A 26,899-nucleotide genomic window follows, 5' to 3' on the forward strand; every position below is an offset into this window, starting at 1 on the left:
AGACTTTGATGTATTATGCATTGTAAGTAGTAGATTGTGCGCCAGATCGCGGTTACTGGGACGCGCCCTCACTTCCTAGTCTCTTGTGGGTTAATGTAAATAATAATACCATTAGGGGGCTTGTGTCTGTGTTGCCAATAGAGATCGGTTCAAAGGGCTCAAATGGCGCATATCTTGCATGTTTTAAAGGTTAGTAAAGGCATGTTTTTTATTCCCAGTTTGTCGCTATGTTTATGCTGTGTCAGTAGCAGATAGGTGCTGTCCCCTTAGCGGATCTCTGCTAGCAGTAGAGTTTCATCTGGAGGACAGGTGGATCTGACATGAATCATGATCATGAGTACTCTTAATACTGGAAGGTGTTTTTAGTAGTTTATGAATTAAAGGCAGTTGAATTTAATTATTCATCGGATCTATTTCTGAATAATAATGGTCAACCTTTTTAAAACCATCTAACGTTAATGATTTAAACTTTAAGACCTTTTCATGACTCACGCATGTCTCATAATAGCAAAAGTATTTTCGACCCTATGATAACAACGCTGTATAGACTTTTGATATTGATGTGTTATAATCACATGCTGCTTTTTTGTTTGTCAAATGCTTTAGGTAACATTACAGGATTGTGTCCAGTAATCTGCTGAGGTGTATTGTACATCAGCCTCACCAATGTGACTTTTCTGTTATTATCTCTGTAAATTATTTCTTCCTTGTTTTCCCCTAGCTGTCAGATTGAGCTGTAAATGTGACAAGGAATGAATAAACCCAAAATGGCAATGGAAAAATGGTTAGTTATTTCCATATCGACACACATACACACGCAGCTTTGACAGTTGTTTAGCTTTTGTGATGGTTTCCTGTGTTCCCAGTGCTTCACGGGTGCTGATGTTGCTGAGTCAGCTGGACAGACTGAACGAAGAGCCCAAAGTGTCTGATACGGATGCCATCCGTCAGATCACAGGCAAAATCCTTCACATCCTCCAGACCCAAGGTGAGCTGATGCACAAATACACAAAACAAATGCAAATGCACTTGGAGACATCCTACAGAGAGTGAGATTAGAATACTTGACCAATAAAACCAATAGGGTCACCATGAGATTAAAAGTGATCCCTTTTACTTTCTTTGAGACAGGTTTGGATCATATAATGTTTTCAATCACACTTTGATATCAAGCATTTTTTGCCCTTTCTGACCACTGGGAACCGCAACCGTACAATTGACATAAGTGTTATATTGAGCCCTGCACGGTGCCTTCATCAACTGAGAAAATTATAAAAAATGTTCCCCTTTCCCCGAATGGCCCTCCTTGTCCCAACCCCCTTCCTCTCTTTTTACGAACTCCTCTTTTTTTACATTCATAATCGTATCTTACTCTTGTTTTATCTGTTATTGAGGGATAGTTCACCTTCAAAATGAAAATTCTGTCATCACTTACATGCCCGCTTGCCATTTCAAACCTGTATGACTTGAAAAGATATCTTGAAAAATGTTGGTAACAGAAAATCTTTAGTCCCCATTGACTTGCATTGGTTTAGTGTTCTTACAGTAGAAGACAGTGAGGACCAACGGTTTTTGGTTACCAACATTTTTCAAAATATCTTCTTTAGTGTTTTGCAGTATAAAGAAAATCAAACAGGTTTAAAATGACAACAGGGTGAGTTAAAACGAATTTTCATTTTAAAGTTGAACCATTCTTTTAATGTGTCACTGGCTTTATTATTTTGGATCTTTTACTGAAGGTGTATGTTTTGGCCGACAGCACCTGGGCAGGGGGAGAGGTCTATGTCTGTGTGAAATATGATTACACTGGTGTAGAATTTCCAGACTATCAGTGCTATGGTTGAAGCGCTGGTGTGTGTTGAAGTTATGAGAATTGACACAGAGGTGGGTTGGAAATGTGTTAGCAAAGATGGACTATAGAAGCCGTGCCAGAAGGAGGACAAACAATTTGTGTTGGTCCCCAGGCAGGCCGGTAAGATAATAAAGATAATAAAAAATAACTCTGCATTAAAGCACAGCTAAACTCTAATGAAAAATGTTTACAAACAATGTAATTTGTTACAAACAATGTTATGATGTTATTTACTTTTCCTAATTAAGTACTTAAAAAGTATTTTTACTTAAATTCATAGTTTTATTTTTGTGTTTTTCTTTATTAGTAGTTTTGACCAAATGTATGCCAAAAAAATCACCTTTTACTGTACTTCTGGAATGAATCACTATTATTGTATTATTAACAAATTTTTCGTTCCTTTAATAAAAAGTTTATGATAAATGCAAATGAATACTGTAAATCTATCCATGTTACCAAAGCCCATTAAAAGCAACAAACTGCATGAAGAAAACAGAATTGTACAACGTGTCAATGGTACTATTTATTTATGCATTTGGCAGACGCTTTTACCAAAGCGACTTACATTGCTCCTATACATTGGTTTCTAAGTACGTGCAATCCCCTGGGATCGAACCCACGACCTTGGCGTTGTAAGCGAATTCTCTTACCACTGAGCTACAGGAAAGCTTTTAGTCGATTTTCAATCTATTTCTGAAATTTCTTATCAATTTGATCTGTGTTTGTGTCTTATTAGTTAACTGCATTCAGTCAAGAGTTAAAAGTGATTGAAACCATGCACCACAGTAACATGACTTGTACTCTCTCGCTTTCTGCCATGTCTCCACTATTTGATTTGCACAGCACATTTTATTTATTTGCAAGTACATGTTGTAGACTGTGATATGTTCATTTGGGAGGACGGGGCAGCTCAGTCTCGTGTTTCTCTTATGAGCCAGCATAACTCACACACTCGCTGATATTTGACACTGCCCAAACTACTTGTTCTTGACAGGGTGTTGACTTTAAAACATAACCTGCCTGCAAAGTTGGGATGTTCTTGACTGTTTTAGGTCCCAATGCTTGAAGTGCTTGTGTAACTAGGCAGTAGTTTTCTGTCACTGTACATTTGTTGAGTTGATCCTTTTGTTCTTTTTCACTCTATTATTAGCAACCGTCAATATAAATTGTTACTGTTGCCAAAGATTCAATGTCGTATATTGTAAATCAGCGTCAAAGACTGCAAATCAATGGGAACAGTGGTGCAGACATTTTTTATTTATCTTGGCAAAATTATTTGTACAGCCCGGTTATTAAACGTTGAAAATATGTTGAATAATAATATTATATGCTATAATATAAGAGTGTAATTTAAAGTGCTTATTTATTTGACTGGTCTTTCTTTGTGGAAAGCGTATAGTTTACTAAGTATACTAAATTGCTTTGTAAGAGAAAGTTTCTGTGTACTTTTTAGCAGCTTAATTTGTTTAATGATCTGGAGATAGTCTTTTTGTTGTATTCCATAACACATTTCTTTGTTTCTTTTTAGAGAAGACCCGTAAGGAGATGGTCTCTAAAGGCTCAAGTGGGATGGAAGTTATTCTCTCATCTCTAGAGGTACTAGACAGATGGAAACAGGAGCCTGAGATGTTGAGTCTCACTTTATTTGCAAAACTAGACTTGAACAATTAACTTTTTATTATTCAGTAAAAAGCACCATATGTTCCCAGTTATTTGCTCCTGCAACTGTTTGCATTTATTCTTTTTCACACTCTTAGCAAATTCTCAACAATCCAATCGATTTCTGAAGGATGAAATCAGGCCCCGCCTTACATGTTTCTCATTCTAGAAGCTGTTACACTCAAATATACATCACAATTGGCCAAACAATTTTACAAAATGAAATTGTTATTTGACAGGTTTAAAAGTCTAACCATCAGCAAATAAAAATGTTGCAAAAAAGCCTTGTGACTTGTGAATAAATACTTAAGATTTGACGTAGATCTCGAACTTGGACTCAAACTTGAGACATGTTGTCTGCTGCTGCCATACACAGCAGATGATATTACACTCACAATCACTTTAATTGAGCTCAGGTTATTCTGTTTAAGTGCTTTCCAAGTACTAATCCACTTTATTCTGCACAGAACACACGGGACTTGCAGACCACCCTTAACATTCTCAATATTTTGAATGAACTGCTGACTGTGGGTATGTGTTTATTTTCTGTGTCTGCTGTGTAATACCAAAAGTTGTTGATTTATTGAAATATTTAAATGTGCCACTTTAATGAAAAGCTATTATAAAATCATCCTTAATCCATCACAGACTTCCTTCCACAGACAAGACTTAATTTGAACATTAAAATGCCGTCATTTTATCATCTTAGCGAGTGAAATCAAAGCAAATGCATATCAGCACTAAATTCAAATATAGCAGCACGTCTGTAAACTCAAATCTCATTGGTCTTCATGCGTGTCTGATATTGAGTCACAAGACACACAAGAACCAATGAATTCTGTAGTTTTTGTTGTGCCACCATATTTGAATTTAGCTGTTTTAAGTTTTGCTAAATAAACAGAAAATATTGTTTTGTGTTCTGATCGGGAACGCAGGCAGCGGCTTTAAAACACAAAACTATTTAACAAACAAAAGACCCACGATTCCGTAAAACAAAAACTAAACAATACTAACTTAAAAAACAAGATTTTAAAACAAAGACTTCCCATGAGGGGGCAAAAACAGAGAAACAGGATTAACTAAACCAGACACAAGGCAGGAACAATGATCAGCAGTAAGTAAAGACAATGAATTGCACATCACAAGGCAATGAACCAAAACGAAACGGCACAGGACATCAAACACAAGTGCATTAACTAGGGGAATTTAAGATAATTAACAAGGGGCTGGTGAGGGGAATCAAACACTGATTGGAAGCCAAACGAGGGGGAGAGAGCACATGGCATGCCAAAACAAACAATGCCATGTCTCTCTCCACATTAAAATCGTGGGACTGTCATGACCCTGCCACAAGACTAGAAAGGCATGACAGGAAAGCGCGAGGCAGGATCATGACAGTTTTGCTTCAGGGGACATTTATTAATCCACTGAAGTCATTTTAATTTGTTTAATAATAGATATATGTGCTTTTTGCATGGTTAACATTTTGAGTCCCATAAAAGAAGATAAAATGATAGCATTTTAATATAGAATAATTTTTCAGAGAGGCTGTATCACATTTGTTGCTGTGCTTATTGTGGTAGGTGGAGGCCGCAGGATTGGGGCATTTGTGTCTAAGGGAGGAACAGCTATTCTGTTACAGTTGTTGGTAAGCTCCAGCAAAGACCTTCCTATGAATGAAGAACTAATGCTCCACATTCACTCTCTACTGGTTAAGGTCGGACCGAAAGGTAAGACAGACATCACATTAATTTCATTACTGTATGTTTGGACATAGCAATCTAAGCCCAGTATATAATATATATAACATTTCAATTAAGCTGTTGGAAACAGCAATCGGCAGTGACTTTACACTGACATCACTTCCTTCTCAGACAGGAAGTTTTGTGTTAAAGCACGTCTGAACGGGGCTCTAAATGTGACTATTAATTTAGTGAAACGCAATCTGCAGAACTGCAAAATGTTGTTGCCGTGCCTACAACTGCTGCGGGTCTATGCAGGCAACAGTAAGTACATTTGTTTTTTATACTGTAATTCCAGTCAGGCTGGTAATAGGAATCTACCTTTTTGTGCAATATGTTCCTTAATGCATTTTTACCGGACTGGGGCAGATAATGACTATTTCTAGATTTACCTCTAGTTTACAGGGAAAGTTCACCCAAAAATTTACACAGGAACAAGTTCCAAACCTTGCTTTGGTAAAACACAAAATAAGATATTTTGAAGAATGTGTGAAATTAAACAGTTCTAATGCAGCATTGACTACCCTATTAATTTGGTCTTCTATAGTAGTTAATAGCGCCCCAGAACTGTTTTATTACAGACATTCATTCTAATATTGTTATTTTTGCGTGAACCATCCCTTAAGTAGTATATCTAGTTAAAGTTTCAAACATGCAGGTCTTACTCTTTTCACCTATAGTGGTAAATGCTGTGTCGCTGGGTAAAAGTGGCGCTTTGGATCTCATGTTCGAAATTATTGGACCTTACAGCAAGAAGAGCACCACTCTGCTCAAGTATGTGTGTTCATGTTTCCTACTGTATCTAAATTACATTTTAAATGGTATAGATCGGCTTCCAAACCGGTGGTCCGCAGCCCATAGGGGGTCTGCGGTGGAACTGCAAGGGGTCAGCTATTACTGTTTACTCACGGGCATTTTTTTTAAAAAGGGTACAGAAATATGACAACCCATTTTCTCTATAAGCTGCGTACCTGCGCAGCCCCGCAGACTCATTGAAGCTCCCGCGCATTGCAATATTAACCTGCGTGCGTGCAGACCATAGGTGCAGACAATAACATCCATTCAGGAAGGGGGAAGCAAGCAATGGGAGGAACGTTACATCTGCATCATAAAAACCGGTAGGGTTAGAATCAGTCTATTCTCTGTCTGCCTTCCGATAAAAGTATGCATCAGAGTTGCGTGCAAATAAAGTGCATTCTCATATGTTTCTGAACTTTTGTTCAAATTTTTTAAAGCTGTAAAGCGCTAATTTGACAGCCAAAGGACACCACACTGCTTCTCCATTGTAAACTCTGACAGAATTATCGTACGTGTTTAAAATAAATGAAACGTGAAGCCCTGTGTGCTGATGGTGCACGTCAAACAAGTTGCCCCGAAAATGCATTTATGTTTGCTTTTATTCTTTTTCACACTCTTGGCAAATTCACAACATCATGTTGTTGCATCATGTTGCTCTCCTAAGTCTGTTATGATGCTCTGCAGAAAAAAACTTTTGCATAACAGCCTGATCCACGAGAAAGACAACGAAGCTCCTAATAATAAAATAGCGGTTTGTTCTGCAACACACAAAGAAGTGTCGTGGCTCCATCTCAACTTTTAAATATATCCTTCTGTGTGTTTTTTTGAAATTATTAATCAAAGATGATCAGTATTTACATTTATAAGAATTATTTAATTATGATTACAAGCAAATCAGTAGTTAACCCTTCATGGCATAATTGTAAGTATATGTAGTAGTTCCATCTATTCGGGGGACAAGTGTCATTCCATAATGTCAAGGGTGCCAGAATAACATTCAGACAGGTGTCCCTGTGATATGTGTAACACTCACACAGACCATTAATTTAATGCCTTAAATCTATGCAGTTCTTATAACAGGTCATTTTTATTCTATTAATTATATTCCTGACTCTGAGTCTTTTTTCATCAAAACTGGTCTACGGGTCTTTTACTGTATATCCCCTACACCAGAGACAACCTCTACCTCCACTAGAATAGTCTTTGTCCCATTAACCAGGATAAGTCATATCATTGAGGCCTTCATAAAAACTAAGGTTCAGATAAATGTTTAATTGTCCATCTCACAGCAAAATGAAAACGTGTGATGCTGCAAATCACTTAAAATAATCAAGCAATCTATATTTAAAACATAAATAATATTGCTGTGACAATAAGGGTTGTTTCTATTTAAAAAGCTCCGTTTCCACATTTATTATAAGGGGGTCTCCATGCGTCTCTCATCTAAGGGGTCCTTGCCCCGAAAAACGTTGAAGACCCCTAAATTATCCTTCTACTATGAAAACGAAAGTGTGATGATGTTCAACACCATGTTTTGTTTTTTCTTTTCTAAAACAGGGTGGCCTTGGATACGCTGGCGTCGTTACTGAAGTCCAGTAAGATACCTCCTTAAAAACATGTCCATGTCATATCACCACAAAATGTGTCCACAATTTAAAGAAAATGTTCTTAATTGTTCCTTAAATGTCCTTGTAGCTCATTGGTAGTGTCTTACATTAGGAGTGCAAATGGTGCACTATTTAGTCACTTTGGAGTGGCCACAAAATGCATAAAGGTAAATTGTGCTAAAAGTAATATATCTCAAGCACCAAATATTAATGGTCCTAAAATTTTATTAAAATCTATTTAAATAATTTACTTGATGGAACTATATGTTTTTTTAATAATTTGTACACTGTAATAAGAATCTTTCTAAAGTTCTGAACATTTTAAGTCTAATTCACATTGATCTGACACAGTTGGTTATCTTTTAGTATTGTACTGTAGGCCACTGTGTTACAGTATATTGTCTATACAGCTAAAGCAATATCACATCAGAGCACTCTTGGGACATCAGATTCAAGGACTGGAACATGTACAACTTCTATTTTTCTGTTAATATTATTTAACACTACACATTTTTTGCATTTTTATTGAATTTACATTCGTAATATTTCTTGTATGTGTGCTTTCAAGAAATGAATGCCCGGCGGACAGTGGACAGAGGTTATCTGCACACTCTACTCGCCATCTACCAAGACTGGCATCGCAACGACATTCGTCACTGCCACTTGATCATTCGCAAAAGCATTTTAGGGTGCATCAAAAACCTCACAGCCATTAAGCTTGGGAGAAAGGCCTTCGTAGATGCGAACGGGATGCGGATCCTTTATAACACATCCACTGTATGAGTGTTACACTTGAATTACTGTATAACGTGCCAAATAGCTTTGCTACAGTTTGAGCTAGTAAATAAATACAAAATGTGATCTGATTAGGAATGCCTACCTGTCCGGACACTGGATCCATTGGTCAATGTATCCAGTCTTATTATGAGGAAATGCTTTCCAAAGAATCGCCTACCACTGCCTACAATTAAGAGTGCATATCAACACCCGCTACCACACATTCCAGCTGGAGGACCAGTGGCACAGCTGTACAGTCAACCTCCAGAAGGTAAAACATACATAATGTTCATTAATATTTCTTGCCACACTCTGAAGTATTGCTATTGATAATACACTGTTTTAAATTTACATTGTGGTTGTATGTGAGAAAACTTTGGATATGTATTTCTGTGTCTTTCATGTCAGTGGATGATGTCGTTGATGAGAGCGATGAGAATGAAACCACTGAGATTGACACAGAAAATGAGGAGGATGAAACCGGGAACAAAAGCCAGGTACAACCATCAACATTTCTATCGTAATGGCTGGCCCATATGGGCTTTTCAGTAACACTGATATCTGGAGAGCGTAGTAATTCGATATAATTTGACATTGACATGTGTGCAACGGGAAAATGCTTTTATCCAAAGCAATAAGTGTGTATGTGGTCTGTACTTTTTTAGTAAGTATGTGTGCTCCGCGAGGATCGAACCCTTGACTTTTGCATTTCTTATAAAATGCTCTACTGTTTAAGCTACATAAAACTTATACTGTATATATATATATATATATATATATATATGTGGATATATGTCACATAGAAAACTTCAGATCAAATCTAATTGTAAATCAATGAAATGTATGACAATTCTAAGAACACAGGATAACATGGAGAAAAAACAAGATCTAACTTGAACAGAACACAAAGAAGTAATATAGAACTGTGACAAACTAACCTTATTACAAAAATACTTATTATGTAATTATTATAAACTCAACCTGTGTTTTTATTGGAATGCAAGTAGGAAATAATTTGCTCGGCATACTGATCAGGGATACAGCTTAGCACTCATTGTCTATAAATATTTTGCATAACACAGATATCTCAGAATTTTAAACAAATACTTTTTTTATTTTATACTTTTTTATGTGTTATTTTACGTAATATTATTTATCAAAACTACCTATCTGCAGTTTGATTGATATTAAAGGGATATTTCACCAGAAAATCAAAATTTTCATAAACAAATAAGTATTCCAGGTATAAAAGGTAGGTCTCTTACAAAACACAGGCAGGTAAACAAACAGGTAAGTATAGCAAACGTCAAATAAACATCAAGGATGCTTTGTGACAAGCAGAAACGGCAGAAGCAAGTACGGTGTAATCCACTATTGGAATTGATGAACTGGTCCGAGAGATTGTTGGAAAACCCTCCGATCTTCAGCAGGTATCTCAGGTCATTAACATTTCGCTCCTTAAACCTGTGTGCTTCGCCTGATCAATTAACCTTCACCTGCAGTGGGGTTCCAACTCCGATCCTTCATTTACCACAACGCCTAGTCTCTGTCACCGCTGCTTTTTCCCCTGTGGGTTTATTCAATCTTTTAGGTTCCATCCCAATCTAAGCGCATAGATGAAGCCAGAAAGCCACTGCAGCCAGCTTCAAAAGGGAATATTTATGCACTCCATCCTTTAATCAAAGCCTCGTTGATCAAATCTTGATACTTTGCTTTTTTCAGTTCATGAGAAATAGCTAGGATGGCTTCCCATGGCGCAGTGACCTTAACTACCAGGATGGTTTAAGCACTACCATATCTGGTCGAAGTGTAGTTACCACCACCTCTTCTCGGAAGACTTCTTTTTTAAGGTCAACATACATTTCCCAGATTGAAGCTTTGTGCAGACTTAGGGATGGGGTGCTGTCAGTTCTTCTTGATTTGGGAACTGTATCTCCTTCCTTTAGGAAACTTGAGGTGGTACTTGATGTTCATTGGGTTTAACCAGTCTACACATTTTGCAATTTCGGTGTGAACCTTGTCATGTCTACATCTTTAACAACCTTCTCCCAGAGCTTTAGGACATCCTTTCAGAATATGATTCTAGGGGCACAAAGTTGCTTCACACTGCTTACAGGATGTATCCTCATCCTTCCTACAGATCTTAAATTGCTAAGAGTTTGTAATAGGTAGGCTACAGCGCGCAAGAGGAAGGTCAATTTCCCCTGATCAGCACTCCATAGTTCCTTCCAGGAAAGATCCCACTCCATCCACTGACCTTGATCAGAACAGCCTTTGCAGATGGCCTCTGTGGCATCTGAAACAGGAACCTAGACCTTACAGACAGCCTCCGTGGCCGTGGAATCAGAAGGAGGGTAACAGACTTTGCATACAGTCTCTGTGGCAGTGTCATTGGATACAGAAGCACATTCCAGATAACCTCTTTAACCCAGGAGTAGCACTCAAATTTTCATGTGTAATTCTTTACAGTGATACAAATCTGATGATGACGGGAGAACCAATGATGTTCATTGGGTTTAACCAGTCTACACATTTTGCAATTTCGGTGTGAACCTTGTCATGTCTACATCTTTAACAACCTTCTCCCAGAGCTTTAGGACATCCTTTCAGAATATGATTCTAGGGGCACAAAGTTGCTTCACACTGCTTACAGGATGTATCCTCATCCTTCCTACAGATCTTAAATTGCTAAGAGTTTGTAATAGGTAGGCTACAGCGCGCAAGAGGAAGGTCAATTTCCCCTGATCAGCACTCCATAGTTCCTTCCAGGAAAGATCCCACTCCATCCACTGACCTTGATCAGAACAGCCTTTGCAGATGGCCTCTGTGGCATCTGAAACAGGAACCTAGACCTTACAGACAGCCTCCGTGGCCGTGGAATCAGAAGGAGGGTAACAGACTTTGCATACAGTCTCTGTGGCAGTGTCATTGGATACAGAAGCACATTCCAGATAACCTCTTTAACCCAGGAGTAGCACTCAAATTTTCATGTGTAATTCTTTACAGTGATACAAATCTGATGATGATGGGAGAATCATTTCTGAATGGAAGTCTGTGAGGTATAGCACAGCCTCAGCTCAGCCTCTGCAGATGGTGTGTGGGCGGAGTCACGGAGTGTTAATATGATGTTCACGTGGGAAAGTGACTTCAATGCATATATATAGAGTCTAAGTAATGGTGATCAGGTGCAGGAGATAATCAAATATGGCTAAAGGATTCTGGAAACTGTAGTCTGGTTAAAGCGTACAGGGAGTGACAACACTGTCTGTGACAACACTAAAGATGCTAAAATCTAACATAGTATTGATATATGAAAAATATAAGAGGATGAGTAAATGACGTTAGTACATTTTGTGTCTTTTATATATTATGTAGTTACATTAGAAAAAGGATTTGATACAACTATGGTGCACATGCATGTTGAACTGGGTGGATTTAGATTTAGAGGGTCAAGAGTGTAAGTGCATGCATACACCTAATATATTGGTCCAAAAATGTAAGTCACTTTGGATAAAACATCTGCAAGATACATCAATGTCATGTACATGTACAGTATATTAAACATGTCATGTCAATCATTTTATAACGACTTGTTCCTGCTCACAGTACTAAATGAAGTTCAGAATTATAGAAGAGCCAATAAAGTTTTGTGATTTTTTTATGTGTTTTTTCCTGCAGAATGATGATATTGAGACCGATATCAACAAGTTGCGACCCAAACAAATGCAGACACGCCCATTTGATGAGTTGAGAGTCTACGAGCATTTCTGTGTGGAATTCACAGAGGATTTTAAGGTGAGGACAGTTATGGCGTTACTTTTTAATTTGAATATATGGATTCAGGGGCTTATAATAGTACTCTGACCAAGCAGTTTACTCAACTTTATCAACATTTATCAGCATCATTATCAACATTAGTGTTTTTTAAGCTAAATGAAATATTTATAAATGAATAACTGAAAGCTTTCTAGAATGTCTTCAAGATTGTTCACCTTCTAAAAATGAAATTTGTTTAGTCTCAGGATAATGATTTCAAAAGCTGCAAGGCTGTCATTTTTCCATCGAGTGTTGACTCACATTGCCCTATCGTCATTCCCACCACACTCACCCCTGTCGGGTCTCCAAAAAGAGGGCAGCGACTGGAAAACGTTCAGCCACACAAATCGACAGAATCACCAATGGAGCTAGGCAGCATCTCTATATCAAAAACCCCAGAGGGCAAATCGGGCCCTGATTTGGCCTCTAGTTTGAGCCGGCTGGTCCTGGATGGAGGTTCTGACGATGGGCATCAGGAGGAAAGCGGGGAGCAGGCAGTACTTGAGGTTCCGGATACAGCCGCAGTTCTGCCACTGCATGACCCTGACCTTTACTTAGAGATGATGATGTGCACCCACTCAGTGCCTGCCTACACAGAGGTGGCATACCCAGATTACTTTGGCCATGTGGCACTTCATCTTCGCGAGCCCATCCTAGAGAGAGTTTATGGTGTGCAAAGGTATTACACAAAAGTTGATTAACCCTTTCTACCATTGAATTCCTTCCTTGAATAAAAGAAAATTCTGGGCAAAGATGGAAATACAAATGTAGTTTAAAAAGTAATCCATTTGATTTATGTATTCCAAGTCTTCTGAAGTCATATGATTGCTTTTTGCATTCGAAGTCATCATTTGCAAAAAAAAAACTTTTCTCTGTAACCTTATCTGCTTTCTATGGTAAAGTTTGGAACATCACAGCCAACTTCATAACACTAGGAATATACATTGCAAGTATGAACTACCCTAATGCTTTTATTGTTTGGACAATAACGTTCTTGTAAACAAACATTTCCAAAGGTGGTTGTCACTTTTGGAAAATACAAAGTTAGTAAATGACTACAGAATTGTATTATTGGATGTAAGCCATTTAAAGTTTTGCTTTTCAACAGAACGAAGATCTTCCAGGACATCGAGAGACTCATTCATCCCATTGACATTCTTGACGAAGTCGTATATGACCTAGATAATCAGAGGTTAGTGTGCATTTTAAACAAAGGTTGTGTGACGAAATAAAGAAAGCAAGTAATTACATGCAAGATCACTATTTTGTTAAGTAAACTGGTTGCAGACAGGCTTCTGAAGGTCAGAAAAAGGACCTGACAGAAACGTTTAGTAGTTTAATGTTCGTTGCTTGACATGATCCATAACTTACTGTTGTTACTATAGTAAGTACTTGCATGTACTTACTATAAGAGGTATAACAAGACACTGTAAAACGAAGAATCCAGTTAACAAAAGTAGCTCATAACATTAATAATTAATCATATTAATTAATAGTAGGAGTGAAATAAAATATATTAAAAATAATCTATGATCTGGAACAAGTTTTAGTTAGTTTGATATCTATATTTAATAGTTATTTCGAAAATTCAAATGAAGAGTTAGACTTTAACATTTTTCAAAATCATGTTTTTTTATTTATAATATCAATCAAACTGCAGTTGGTGTGTTTTGATTTAAGCCGTAATAACTAAAAAAATATACCTAACTAACACAATAAAAACATGATAAGATAAAACAAAACATGATTTTTGAGAAAATGTAAAACGAAGTTATTTCATTTTGGAACCAAACTCTAAAGATATAGATCCATTTGGCTCCGCAGTAACATTTGCTTAGATTATTTTTATTTACATACTGATTACTTTCTTAGATGGTTCCAAAAAAGACAGATTGTTACCAGTAGATAACATTGCATTTCAGACACACCCAAACTCTCTTTTGGTGTTTAATGTAGTCATTATAAAAGCAGACTTCACTGCTACACATTTCTGGTAATTTCTGGATGCCTCTTCTCTTTCAGTTCTCCAATTGTTGAAAATGGGGAATCTCTCAAATTTAACTCTAAATTTGAGTCCGGAAACCTACGGAAAGCAATACAAGTCAGAAAGTATGTGCAGACATCTTTTCTTCTGGTAATATTATAGTAATACAAGTATTATTATATTATCATCATGCATGATCTGTTTCTATCTGAAGGTTCGAGTACGACTTGATCCTGAACTCAGATATCAATAGTAATCACTATCATCAGTGGTTCTATTTTGAAGTGGGCAACATGCGTCCAGGTGTTCGCTATCGATTCAACATAATCAACTGTGAGAAGTCCAACAGCCAGTTCAATTATGGTGGGTCTATTTAGGATTTGTCAGTTAGCTAGCTTTGAGAAGTTTAACTAACCTTAACACATTTTCGCACATGTTTAAGGGCTAAATTGTCTGCTATAGTGCTATTATAATACAATGATATCTGTTGTAGTCTGCTAAAAAAAGTCGTAAAGTCTGCTAAAAAGGTACTGTGATCAGGGCTGGATTAAGAACACATTGGGCCAAGGGGTTATAGCAAACACAAGCGCCCCTTTTATTTTAGTGTCTTTTACCAGAAGAACTGATATTTTTTCTTGCTATTATTTTTCATTTTTAAATGAGTTCATCTAATTTTCTACATTTAGAATTTAATATTATATTTATTTTATTTAATATTCTAGTTATTTTATCAAAATTTTACTTTTAATTATTTCTATTTTAGATATTTTAGCACAAATTTGCGCACAACATTTAACACAGCTATTTAAAAACATTAAAGGAATTGTTCACCCGGTTCAGTAACCAAACAGTTCTCTTCCCCCATTGACTCCCGTACTATTTGTTTTTCCTACTATGGCAGTAAATGTGGGATGAGATCTATTTGGTTACATTCTTCGAAATATCTTCCTTTGTGTTCAGCAGAACAAATACATTTATACAGGTTTGGAACAACTTGAGGGTGAGTAAATGATGACAGAATTTTCATTTTTGGGTGAACTATACCTTAAATAACTTATCCATTAACTATGAACTTCAAACAAACGGTTTGCCAAAATCAGCAAAAACATTTATAAGGATACTTCCTTAATGAGTTCTTTACAATTCTCGCTTTTAAAAAGTCTTCTTTCGCTGAGCAGAAATCCCTTGTGATTTCGTTAAAATCCATGCTTCAAACCACATCGCATTTCAGGGACATCCGTGTCTACCCCATTGATGACCGCAAATGAGACTTGACATAAGATAACTTTTGAGAAGGTCACGACATTTGCACATTTTGGAAAGACATTTTGAAGGTCCATTGCTCTTATTTCTCACAGCAGTTCTCTGGCTGTTGCTTTTCTTTTCGGCAGGATGCTTTAAATGAAAAATCTCCTATAAAAAATGTCCCTTTAAGTCTGTAAGAAGTACCAAGTTCTTGTTCAGAGAAAAATATGAGTAATAATTCGAAATTCAAAAAGGTTAATGCTCTCTTTGTTTAAGTCACTCTGGGAGACACTCTTGTAGGCCTGTGACATTTTTTCACCTGCTGTTTTACAACTGTCATGCTGGTCTCTTAATCCTGCATCTAAATGATGCATTAAAGATGCAACCAAATCCACAGCTTTGGAGAGATCAAGGTCAATGTCTTGAAGAACTTTATTTAATAGTTGCATCAAATCATTGAAAGTATACAGTTCCAGTATTTGCAAAGAAGAGCATTTTCCAATGTATTTAGTTGCTTTGCCAGCATTCTAGCTACGTTACACGTTGATAAATTCTGATGGTCATCCTCAGATAAATCAATCAACGATTTCTGAATATTTCCATAGTTGTAGCAATGTTTATTTGTTGCCGAGGTCTTTTGATCATCCTGCCATCGCGAGGATGATCGGGAGCAGAAATAAACAGTGTAAGATCAATGATAGACCACGCTCAGCTAAAAATGTTGTTGTAACTACAATCCTTTTCAGCACATTCTCCCAGTACTTACACTCCAGTTTGACTCTCTGAGCGCTTTTTCACCAATCGCGCCAAACCTTTCAAAGCAGGGTCTGAAATGGTTGCGGTTATGTTTCCACGTGAGCCTGAGCCTTTCCACGATTACAAATCTATAATTACCGAATCGTGTGATTAAATGTAGTGACGTCACCACTCTGCATTGGTCACTCGTCGGTTGCCTAGATACCAGTTTTTAACCAGGCATGTTATTTAATAAGGAATTACTTAACTGGTTAACAGCTGGAGCTTTATAAATTGTGTTCTGAATGCACAGACCTTAGGTATACTAGCTGCAACAATTGTTTGATTTTAGTCAACTTACCTCTAACCTCTATAAACAGACGGTTCTGAGATGCAAGATGATGTAATTTGTTCTTTCTGGCCTTCCTTTGCTGTGACAGGTATGCAGGTGCTCATGTACTCTGTGCAGGAAGCCATCCGTGGAAGCCCCCATTGGGTCAGAACAGGATCGGACATCTGCTACTACAAGTAAGGACAGTCCTCACTATCCTGAGTGATTGCATCGACAATTAAATCTTTAATCTTTCTATGTATCTACCTAGGAACCATTTCTCACGAAGCTCCATTGCTGCTGGAGGTCAAAAGGGAAAATCTTACTTCACCATGACCTTTACTGTGACCTTTCAGCATAAAGATGATGTGTGCTACTTCGCCTACCATTACCCGTATACCTTTTCAACACTAAAGGTACTATACAATTGCTACACAACTAGTGTGTTCTAGGTGCTCAGGTTAAAGTTTTTTGTATCAGAGCATGTAACCCATTTATTTATGGAGTGGGTGTTGTAAACATTCAAACAACATGATTAGGTTTTTGTTCAGATGCTGCCACAGAGAATGAAGGAAAATGTGACAGTGATAACAACATTGTTGCTCATCTTGTAAATTAATTTAATGACTTGTAGTTGTAGGCAGTTTAAGGCGGCTGAAGTAACATCTGAAAGTCCTTTAATTTAAATGGTGTTTTCCTTTAGATGCACCTGCGAAAGTTGAGTGATCTACGTACAGCTCAGATCTACTATAGAGAGGATGAGCTTTGTCAAACACTGGGAGGAAACAGCTGTCCCCTGCTCACCATCACTGCCATGCCAGAGTCATCCAGCAATGACCACATCAGCCAGTTCAGTACGTACCACACACAGGCACAGTTACAAATGACTCGGGCAACTCTTAGGCCATGCCTCACTATTCAGGATGTTAGAAACTGAATGTGTCTGACTTGTTCTCATGGGAAAATGTCATGCTCTGTATCTCTGAAGTCTGAGCCATAAATTCAAACTTTTTGCATGTCACGTGATTCATGGAGCCTCAGATATTTCCAGAAAATTATGCTTGCTCTTTAAATTTTTATTTATTTCATTTTTATATATTTATTAATCGACTTACGTCGTTTAATGTGTTAAAAGTTTGTCACAATTTTGCTGCAGCTCCATGCGGTGCTAGTAGCTATTGCGGGAACTATTAAGAGTCTCCATGTACCGCCACATTCCTGTTAAAAACTGTTCCATTGGAGTCTACAGAGTTGGCGCAACTCTCTCTCATAACGGCTCTGGAGTGCTCAAGCCAATCGTGTATTCATACCGAACTCTCAAGGGGCAAATTACACATTAAAGTTATCATTACTATATGCCCTACTCCCTTTAAAGGGCAAAGCCCTTGGAGTTTAGCCTTCGGAGTGAGCAGGGCATGTGCGTGGCATTATGAAGATGTTTGCAAAGGGAGCGACATAATTTCCTAAAAAAATATCTTCAGTTAAGTGACATATGTCAATATGTATTTCCACATAAACACTTCCTCCTTTGTAGTTTTGTTTTTATTGAGTAAATTCTACTGCGTCTTAATGTTTGTCTGTGTGTGTGTGCAGGGAGTCGTCCAGTGGTGTTTTTGTCTGCCCGGGTACATCCTGGTGAGACTAACGCCAGCTGGGTGATGAAGGGTACTCTGGAATTCCTTATGAGCTGCAGATCTGAAGCACAGAGTCTGAGAGAGAGCTACATTTTTAAAATCATCCCCATGCTCAACCCTGATGGAGTCATCAATGGCAGGTATGTAAACAAACATCAAAAATCACCTTTAATTTCAAATTAAATCTTAAACTGAGTGAAAAGTAGGGCTGCACAATATTAGAAAAATATGACATGAAAATGTGTTGCTAAATAAAGCCATATTCAATATGTGATATGAAAATGCTTTAAGTTTGAAAAATCAGTTTGGGGCGTGGTTTGTTTTTTTCACTAAGAATTGATTGGATCTAGAAAAGTAGATTAAAGTTCAAACTTTGAGCCTTCACATAGTTCTAGGAAATTATGTTTGCTCTTTAAATGCTTAATTCCTTCTTCTTCTTTTATTTATTAATCGACTTACGTTTTTAAATGGGTTAAAAGTTAGTCACAATTTTACTGTAGCTCAATGCGCTGCTAGTAACTTCCAGGAACAATTGAGAGTCTCCATGAACCGCCGTTGCTGTGAAAAAACTGTTCCATTGGAGTCACCAGGCAAATAACACATGGAAGTGATCATTTCTATATGCCCTACTCCCTTCGAAGGGCAGAGCCCTTGGAGTTTAGACTTCAGAGTGAGCAGGGAATGTGCGTGCAATTATTTAGACATTTGGAATACACTTGGCAAAGGAGCGACATCATTTCCTAATGTATTATCTTCAGCTGGCATGTTCCTGTGACCACGCAGCATGGTGTTGGTAAATAGATGTCGCTGTTATAATGGCATAACTTAAGCATAAAGCGTACCTGTTGCAGATAAACATACATTTTGTATTTTAAAAACCTTTATATATATTCGATCAACGTACTGAAGGCCTACGATGCTTTTGGAAACGGAGCCCAGATCTCATCCCCATTAACTACCATAGTATTTATTTCCCTACCCAGGGGTGAGATCTGTTTGGTTTCACGCATTCTTCCAAATATCTTCCTCTGTGTTCAGCACAACAAAGACATTTATAAAGATTTGGAACAGCTCGAGGGTGACTAAATGATAACAGAGCTTTCATTTTTGGGTGAACTATCCCTTTAAGCAGCTATGTGTCCTAAAAAAAGACATTTGTTAAGATTATTTCAAAGGCCTCTTGTTGCCCAAATTTGTACCTGCTGGTGAATTTCACTCTTGTCTTCATAGTCACCGTTGCTCTCTGAGTGGGGAAGATTTAAACAGGCAGTGGCAGAGCCCCAATGCAGACCTGCACCCCACCATCTACCATGCCAAGAGTCTCCTGCAGTACCTCAGAGCTACAAGAAGAACTCCGCTGGTAAGTATCGTATCCAAGAGAATCCCGTAAAAGGACACGCTTAACTGTGTGTCAACTGTGCGCTTTCAGGTGTTTTGTGATTATCACGGTCATTCACGGAAGAAGAACGTTTTCATGTATGGCTGCAGTATTAAGGAGACAGTGTGGCAGACCAATGTCAACAACAGCTCCTGTGATCTACAGGAGGACCTCGGATACAGGGTTAGATGCTGTCACACTTCTGTGTACTAAATATTTTATTGCCATCTTAACGGTCCCGTCCAACAAATTTACACACCTAGTGTTTTGTGGAGACTGCCTCTGAGATTCACATGTCTCACATGTTTAATTTTTTTAGACTCTGCCCAAGTTGCTGTCTCAGATAGCTCCAGTGTTCAGCCTGTCTAGCTGCAGTTTTGTAGTGGAGCGCTCTAAAGAGGCCACGGCACGAGTGGTGGTCTGGAGAGAGATCGGAGTTCAGCGCAGTTACACTATGGAGAGCACCCTGTGTGGTTGTGACCAGGGAAAATACAAGGTAAGGGATGTGAGGTGGCTTTGTCTTTGTGCATGGAATTGACAATACTCTCAGAACAAGTATGTAAAGCACTTGTGACATTCCCGACTAGATTAAGATTGAGGCAGTTGGTTTTAGGCTACTGCTTGGTCCAAAAAAACGTTTTGTTTTGTAAAGCAAAACTAATAGGGTTACCAAAATAGATAATAAAAAAGGAGTTCTGCTGGGTTTTAAAGAATTACACTTTAACTATCTGATATGCTGATGTGCTGCACTGGTCATTATGAATAGCCCCTAATGTAACAGTTTTGTTATTAACCTTATTAATATGCATAAATAACATTATTTGATATAGCTCCATCTGACACTGAAAGTCACCAGTGGTTGGCTATTTTTCCTTCCTGTTTATGCTTTTATTTATCTTAGTCATTTAAGTCTTTATAACATGTTTTTTATTCATGAGAAAATAATAGATTTTAGAAAATCAAACTATAAAGTCATGTTCTCCTGTTTACTCAATGTAATGGGTTGCAGATACTTTACTAATAAATACAAATGCATGGCCTAAATGTCTCCAACAATGTAGTGTAAAAATATCAGGGAAGACAAGACATGTTGTCATGAGGCATCTAAACAGTAGATGGCACCAGACTTGTAGATTTCTAGTAGTGACTCACAGTCTCTGGGACACATAATGGCTTCTCTGTGAGCTTTTAAAGTAACATGGCTTCTTTCTGACTTTCTTCAGTGTGTAGCTGAGGGTCTAACTGGACTTTCTTCAGTGTGTAGCTGAGGGTCTAACAGGATTTTTGCAAGACCAGTGAATTCTGAGACAAGAAATGTATTCTCTTTTTCATTCATTTTCTTAAAAAAACAATTAAGCAGTAGTTGACTAACCACTGTGCTTTACAAAGAATAAATAAATATAAAATATATAGGAAAGAACAAAATTATTTACTTATTGTGATGATCAGAATGACTTAAATGCCAGGGTTAAAAGAAGTGACTAACCTGATTTAATGTCCTCTAAGAAGTGTACAGATCTCGGAGATACAGGAGTAAACCCTGCCATAGCCTAGCTTCAACAACTGCAAACGTACAATCATCTTTCGACTGCAGTTTTATAATTGGAATAGACAAGGTAGTGTTGTCCATAGAACAGAAGCATCTGACTGGCTTATTCAAGATTAACAGTTCTGACAAATAAGAAGGTGCCAGACCATTCAGGGATTTAAATACAAACTGCACAAGCAGCCAATTAAGAGTCTTTAAATTTGGAGTTATATGGTCCCTTTGATGGGGCTCTCAACATCGATGCAAATTTAAATCCACTTTGCAACGTTTCCTAACCTTATTCCCCATCCTACCCCTAATTTTTTTAATTTTCTTTTGTACTTGCACAGATAAGTGCCAAGCAAAGGTGCTGTACGTTACACTTTTCATTTTTGAACTTTATTGTTTTAGTCTTTTGATCTGTTTTAGTTTGCCAAAAATGTTTCATAATCATTTTCTTTTTAAATTTGGTATACAAAAGCAACCTTGTATCAAATAGGCAAAATAAAAAAGTCCTCTGTGTTTGTGTTTGTAGGGTCTTCAGATTGGGACACAAGAACTGGAGGAGATGGGTGCTCAGTTTTGTTTGGGTCTGCTCAGACTGAGACACTTCACATCGCCTATAGAGCATCACAAACACAATTCCCATTTGCTGGATGTGGAGAATGACCTGATTGAAAGACGCAACATTCCAAACATCACCAGGTATCACACAGTGCACACATGCTATGCTTGTATGGAGGATAATTTTGTATTGAACTGATCAGTTCAGAGTTTAATTGGTTTAATTACTGAATGAATTAGCAATTTAACACTGAGTCTGGTTTTTATACACTAATTTAAAGAAAATGTAATGTTATCGAATCTTTATGATGTGGTGTAAGAAAAAAAAAGCTATGTAAAATGTTAAGCCCTGTTTTCGCACTATTACCTGGTTAGTGAATGTGTAGGAAGCAACAGCTTAGCGGTAAATGAGAAATTCTTGAATGCAATCAGGTTCAGGTCAAACATCAATGTCTACCTCACCTTTTTTATCACTATGCATACATCATCTAAATAAAAACACAATAATATGAGAAATTCACAATAGTACATAAACTGTAAATGTAAATTTACCTGTGATTGCATTACACACATGCTCATACTCCTTACTATACTAAATCAGTCAGGTACATAGGAGCTAAGCCATTTAGTGCCTTGCATTTAATAAACAGGATTTTAAAGTTTATACGATGTGAAAAAAGACAACATAAGTCCTAATAATCAGTAATAATGTTACAACCACAGGCAACAAATGTCGTGTTTACAATGTCTTTTTATTAAGTATTTATTTTTGGGTTTATTCTTTTTGTTGAGTCGCGACGAGACGTGATCAAGAAGGGCCAAAGCACTCGCGTTATTTATTATTTTACCATTCCCTGCTATAATGCAAGCTTGTTTCTATCTCACACAAACTCTGTATGATGTATATGGTTGTTTGTTTATAGTCTTCATAACGTCATATATAAAAGGTAAAACAGTTAGCTATAGTTTAACTATTTAAAATAATCTTCACAATTATTAACAAAGAACAATAAAGCCAATGCTTAATATCAAGGAGTTTTCACAATAACTTATGACAATGTATAATTTTCCAAGTCTAAATATGTACAACTGGTAACTGTAGACAGAGGCTATTTCTCAATTCCAAGGATTGAAAGAATGGACTTGTGTTCTAGTTGAGACTGGTCTTGTGAGACTCGGAAGAATGAACTCGGATGGTCACGCTGCAGTGACTTCTGTGACTTCAAGTGGGTTCGGTACTCACAAGTCTGCATTTGTTGCATCCTTGATGTCAGAGAACAGGAACCAGACTTTGACAGTGAATGATGATGTCGAGCGAGAACATGACGACGATAGATCGCTGAGAAACGCAATTGAGAAACAGCCAGAATGGCCACGTAGATCATAAACCATTGAAATCAATTGACATTTACATTTATGATTTACATTTATTCATTTGGCAGACGCTTTTATCCGAAGCGACTTACAAGAAGGAGAGCATATAAACATTTTGTCAAAATGTGAGCGTTTTTACTTTTTATCCACACAAAGACACGGCTATTCTGTTTATTTGTATGTGTTGATATGGCAGTTTCGCCTGCCCACACTATGACCATGCATCACCCTCTATAGGGGAATTCTGATAATGCATCAAACAGTAAACAAATATACAGGGAAAATTCAAGGGGGTTATAAATGCAACAGCTGGGATATCACATTTCAATACAACATTAAGCAGCTCGAAGTCCATTGTTCAGAACAATAATAGCCAAGATGTCCATGATGTCAGATGCTTCTAGCGTCTAGAAGCTTCTTGGGAATGTTCTTCAGCCCCTCCCAGCTTATGTATTTCTGTAATGGATAACAATATGTGTGCACACACACAATCTTGCAGCCCTCTTCTAATGGCCGGCTCCACTTGAAGAGATTTTGGTCACATGGGGTTCGACGCACTTGAACGAAAAGAAAGAAGCACTCTGCTCATTATAGTCATCTAATCACCTGATCAAAACGCCCGCTAATCCACTTTGAGTCTGCCCCCCTCCCCTCTGCCCGTCTCGCTCGGATCCAGTTTCTTCCCCCTCACACCATTAAAACCATTAAAAACCCACTAAAACCAGCCAAACCACCAGACCACACATTAAACCATTTAACTGCTTAACAAGAGAGCCATAAAACCATCATCACTCTTTGTAAGGTTATTGTGTTAGGAGAGAGCGAGAGAGAGATGCAGAAAAATGTCTCATCTGCCAACACAAGGCTTTTGACCGCTAACCTGCAGGAGTCCTTAGTTGGTTTTGATATATTGAGTTATTTATTATTGCTCAACAAACCTCTGACTCTTAACTAATGAACTTTGGCACGTGTCCTGCACTGCTTTGGATATTAATGATACATGAATTTATGAGGATTGTTGAGGACAGGTGTATTACTTTTCCAAGGGATCCAATTTAGGAATTTTACCTGGTGTTCACTCTGTCAAATTATTTTTAAAAGCCTTATCTTATAAACTTGATCAAAATACTCTGCCATCTGCAACACAATTGCCAAAAAATCGTATTACAAAAATCCCTAGCAACGATCCACAAAAGACTAGCTTTGTGTTCTTCAGAATGTAAATATCTATTTTTAGTGCTGTTTGAGATAGATTTCACCTTAAAACCCTCTCTAATTTATAATAACCAACAAATAATATATGCTTTCTGCAGTCCCACCACATATGTGTTGGAAGAGGATGAGCCAGCATTCCTGGAAGAAGTTGACTACAGTGCGGAAAGCAATGATGAAAACGACCCAGATCTTGAACCTGATCTCCAAGATAACCGTGCCCTCCCGGACCCCAGTTCTGACTCTGAGTTTAGCCACCAAGACTGTCTTACCTGAAATCATACCAGGCTTACTTTAGCCTAATGCTCTGGTCGAACTTAAATAAACCAAACCTCACCGTTTGTTGGCCTGTATTATATATCACTCGTGTTTGCCTAATCACCCACTATAGACTTCTGAATTGTTCACAAAATGTACCTTAATTATAATTACCCAGCCCCAAAAACAGCTTCATGCACCTAGAAACATCATTTAGAAGGTCCTTTTTTAGAACTAGTTACATATACTGTAGATGCTCTACAGGTTGTAGCATGGTAACATTAAATAGATATCAATCTGAAACACATAATTATAATAACATTCGTTATTGTCGTTCCAAACTTGTTAGACTTTTTTCTTGTGCAGAGACAAAAGATGATATTTTGAAGAACGTTGGTAACCAAACAATATTGAACTCCATTGACTCTCACTGAGACATTTCTTAAAATATCTTCTTTTGTGTTTCACTGAAGAAAGCCACATACAGTCTTATACAGGTTTTAAATGACATAAGGGTGAATATACCATGACAGAATTTTAAAAACACTAAACGTAAAACAGGCACATTTTGATGGTCCTTATAATCTGGATTAAAATAATAATCTTTAATTTATACATGTTTTTGATATGTGCTAAATGGTCTCACATTTAAAACTCACAGTGTGGTGCTTCAGTAGGAAAGTGTCTAAACCATTCATAAATATCAATGGTTGCTCAGTACAGGATTCACATATTATTACCGACAGAAGCAAATGAGTTTAAAATCAACACTGCACGCCCATAGAAACACCTGACCATACAACAATGCAATCTAATGAATGTAATGTTACTCTTATTCTCACGGGAAAGCTCACCTGCGTGCTTCATGCCATGTCCTGACAGGGTCACAGTGAGGTCGCAGTCTTACATTACTATTGTATGTATTTATTCACAGCACTTTTTGTGGCTGTATGTGCTTTTGTTATTGGACAGCTCCTGTAATTTTTTTTCTTTGTTGGATTTCTATAATTAGTGCATGATCTTTAAAAGTTTTAAATTTATTTTATTTATTTTATTTGCATATTGGGAGAAAAGCAAAGTGATTCTTTACTGTGCAATGTGTGAAAGTGTTTGTATTTGTGTGTGTATGATGACAGCAGTTGCCCAATGTGCTAAATATGTGAATGTGGTAGTGAAAACCACACAAGTAAATTTGGTTGTAATGTTTGTCAAACTTTAATTTGGACATATGGTTAATAAAGAGAAGTTAAGCCAATGGGTCTCTTGCTTAAAGCTGCTTGGACTGATATTTGATTTAAAAAGAAAAATTTGCGTTAAATTTATTTCAGCCATTGACCACCCCACTCTCTATCATCTTTAATCTGGCCATTTTAAAATGTTGCACCTTGAGCATGATATGAAAATAAAGGCCACCAACAAGAGTTACGGATAACAATAGTAAATGGGGAATGAGATCTGTTTGTTGGTTACTTATATTCTTCCAAATATCTTCTTTTGTGTTTAGCAGAACAAAGAAAAGTAAACAGATTTGAAACAACCTGAAGGTGAGTTTTCATTTTGGGTGAACTATCCCTTTAAACGCAATATTGAAGGTTGGCGGAATGAAACTGTTCTGGACAAAGTCAACTAAGACCGCCCAAATGTACACGCAAGTAAGGTGGGCGGTCTTGTAAATCTCATTGTACCATCGCCGGGTCAGCCTGATGTTCCGAATATGGTCAGTGCGGTTACATTTCCGTGGAGTACTCGACCAATCACTACATATTAGTGACCTGGCCAATCATGGCACACCGCGATTTTTAGAGCGATGAGCTTAGTAAAATATCAGAGCGTTTCAGAGTGGTAGAGCAAAGAGGAGATACAAACATGCACGGTATGTGGAAAACACAGCGTTTTTAACCATAAATTGTGTATACACATTGTATTACATCTAAAGCAAACAATAATATTAGTTTTAGCCGAGTCAAATGACCCCTTTAAACAAAACATTTCTTTAGGTGAATGGCCAGGCTGGAAAGAGTAACTAAAGTGGGGGAGAGACTCGTCTTGATCATCGGAAGAATGCTAATCCACAGTCAGCATTCAAAACGAAAACTTCCGTCTTTTCAACGCCATCACTTCCTTATTTGCCTTCTCCCCTTTAAACATCCCTTTATTTTCAACTGTGCAGAAACAACAGGCTCAATCACAGCCTGCCCTTAAAAACATGCAGCTGCATTCATTCACACTATATCCCTTATTGACCATGCAAATACATTTGACATGCATATGTCAACACAACCTGATGCTCTGTTGACTAAAAAACCAGAATGTGGATTTCATGATTTCAACTCCATTTATTGGAGATATCTTTATCAACATCTCAATCATGTCTTTCAAAGCTTTTTTCTCTATTTCTCTCCTGC

The 26,899-nt window shown here is 37.5% G+C and overlaps 1 protein-coding gene across 3 annotated transcripts; it reads left to right on the plus strand.

Annotated features, from left to right (window-relative positions):
• Window positions 1–3: 3 nt before the first annotated feature.
• Window positions 4–25,743, plus strand: agtpbp1 (ATP/GTP binding carboxypeptidase 1). 3 transcript variants are annotated; one of them, XM_056773055.1, is made up of 26 exons: window positions 4–189; window positions 722–784; window positions 867–988; window positions 3,381–3,448; window positions 3,979–4,042; window positions 5,095–5,241; window positions 5,386–5,517; window positions 5,934–6,027; window positions 7,609–7,646; window positions 8,227–8,435; window positions 8,529–8,706; window positions 8,844–8,932; window positions 12,114–12,230; window positions 12,458–12,930; window positions 13,360–13,443; window positions 14,274–14,360; window positions 14,450–14,598; window positions 16,656–16,743; window positions 16,818–16,962; window positions 17,250–17,400; window positions 18,140–18,320; window positions 19,411–19,540; window positions 19,610–19,741; window positions 19,878–20,054; window positions 21,622–21,791; window positions 24,338–25,743. In XM_056773055.1, the coding sequence occupies exons 2-26, from the start codon at window positions 753–755 to the stop codon at window positions 24,510–24,512; spliced, it is 3,432 nt and encodes a 1,143-aa protein (XP_056629033.1). In that variant the 5' UTR covers window positions 4–189; window positions 722–752; the 3' UTR covers window positions 24,513–25,743. The 3 variants fall into 3 exon arrangements, with proteins under 3 accessions (XP_056629033.1, XP_056629034.1, XP_056629032.1); XM_056773056.1 differs by having other exon boundaries at window positions 5,446–5,517; window positions 12,452–12,930; XM_056773054.1 differs by having other exon boundaries at window positions 5–189; window positions 12,452–12,930.
• The last annotated feature ends 1,156 nt before the right edge of the window (window positions 25,744–26,899 follow it).

The sequence above is a fragment of the Triplophysa dalaica genome, chromosome 18 (assembly GCF_015846415.1).
Source record: "Triplophysa dalaica isolate WHDGS20190420 chromosome 18, ASM1584641v1, whole genome shotgun sequence".
Taxonomy (NCBI): domain Eukaryota; kingdom Metazoa; phylum Chordata; class Actinopteri; order Cypriniformes; family Nemacheilidae; genus Triplophysa; species Triplophysa dalaica.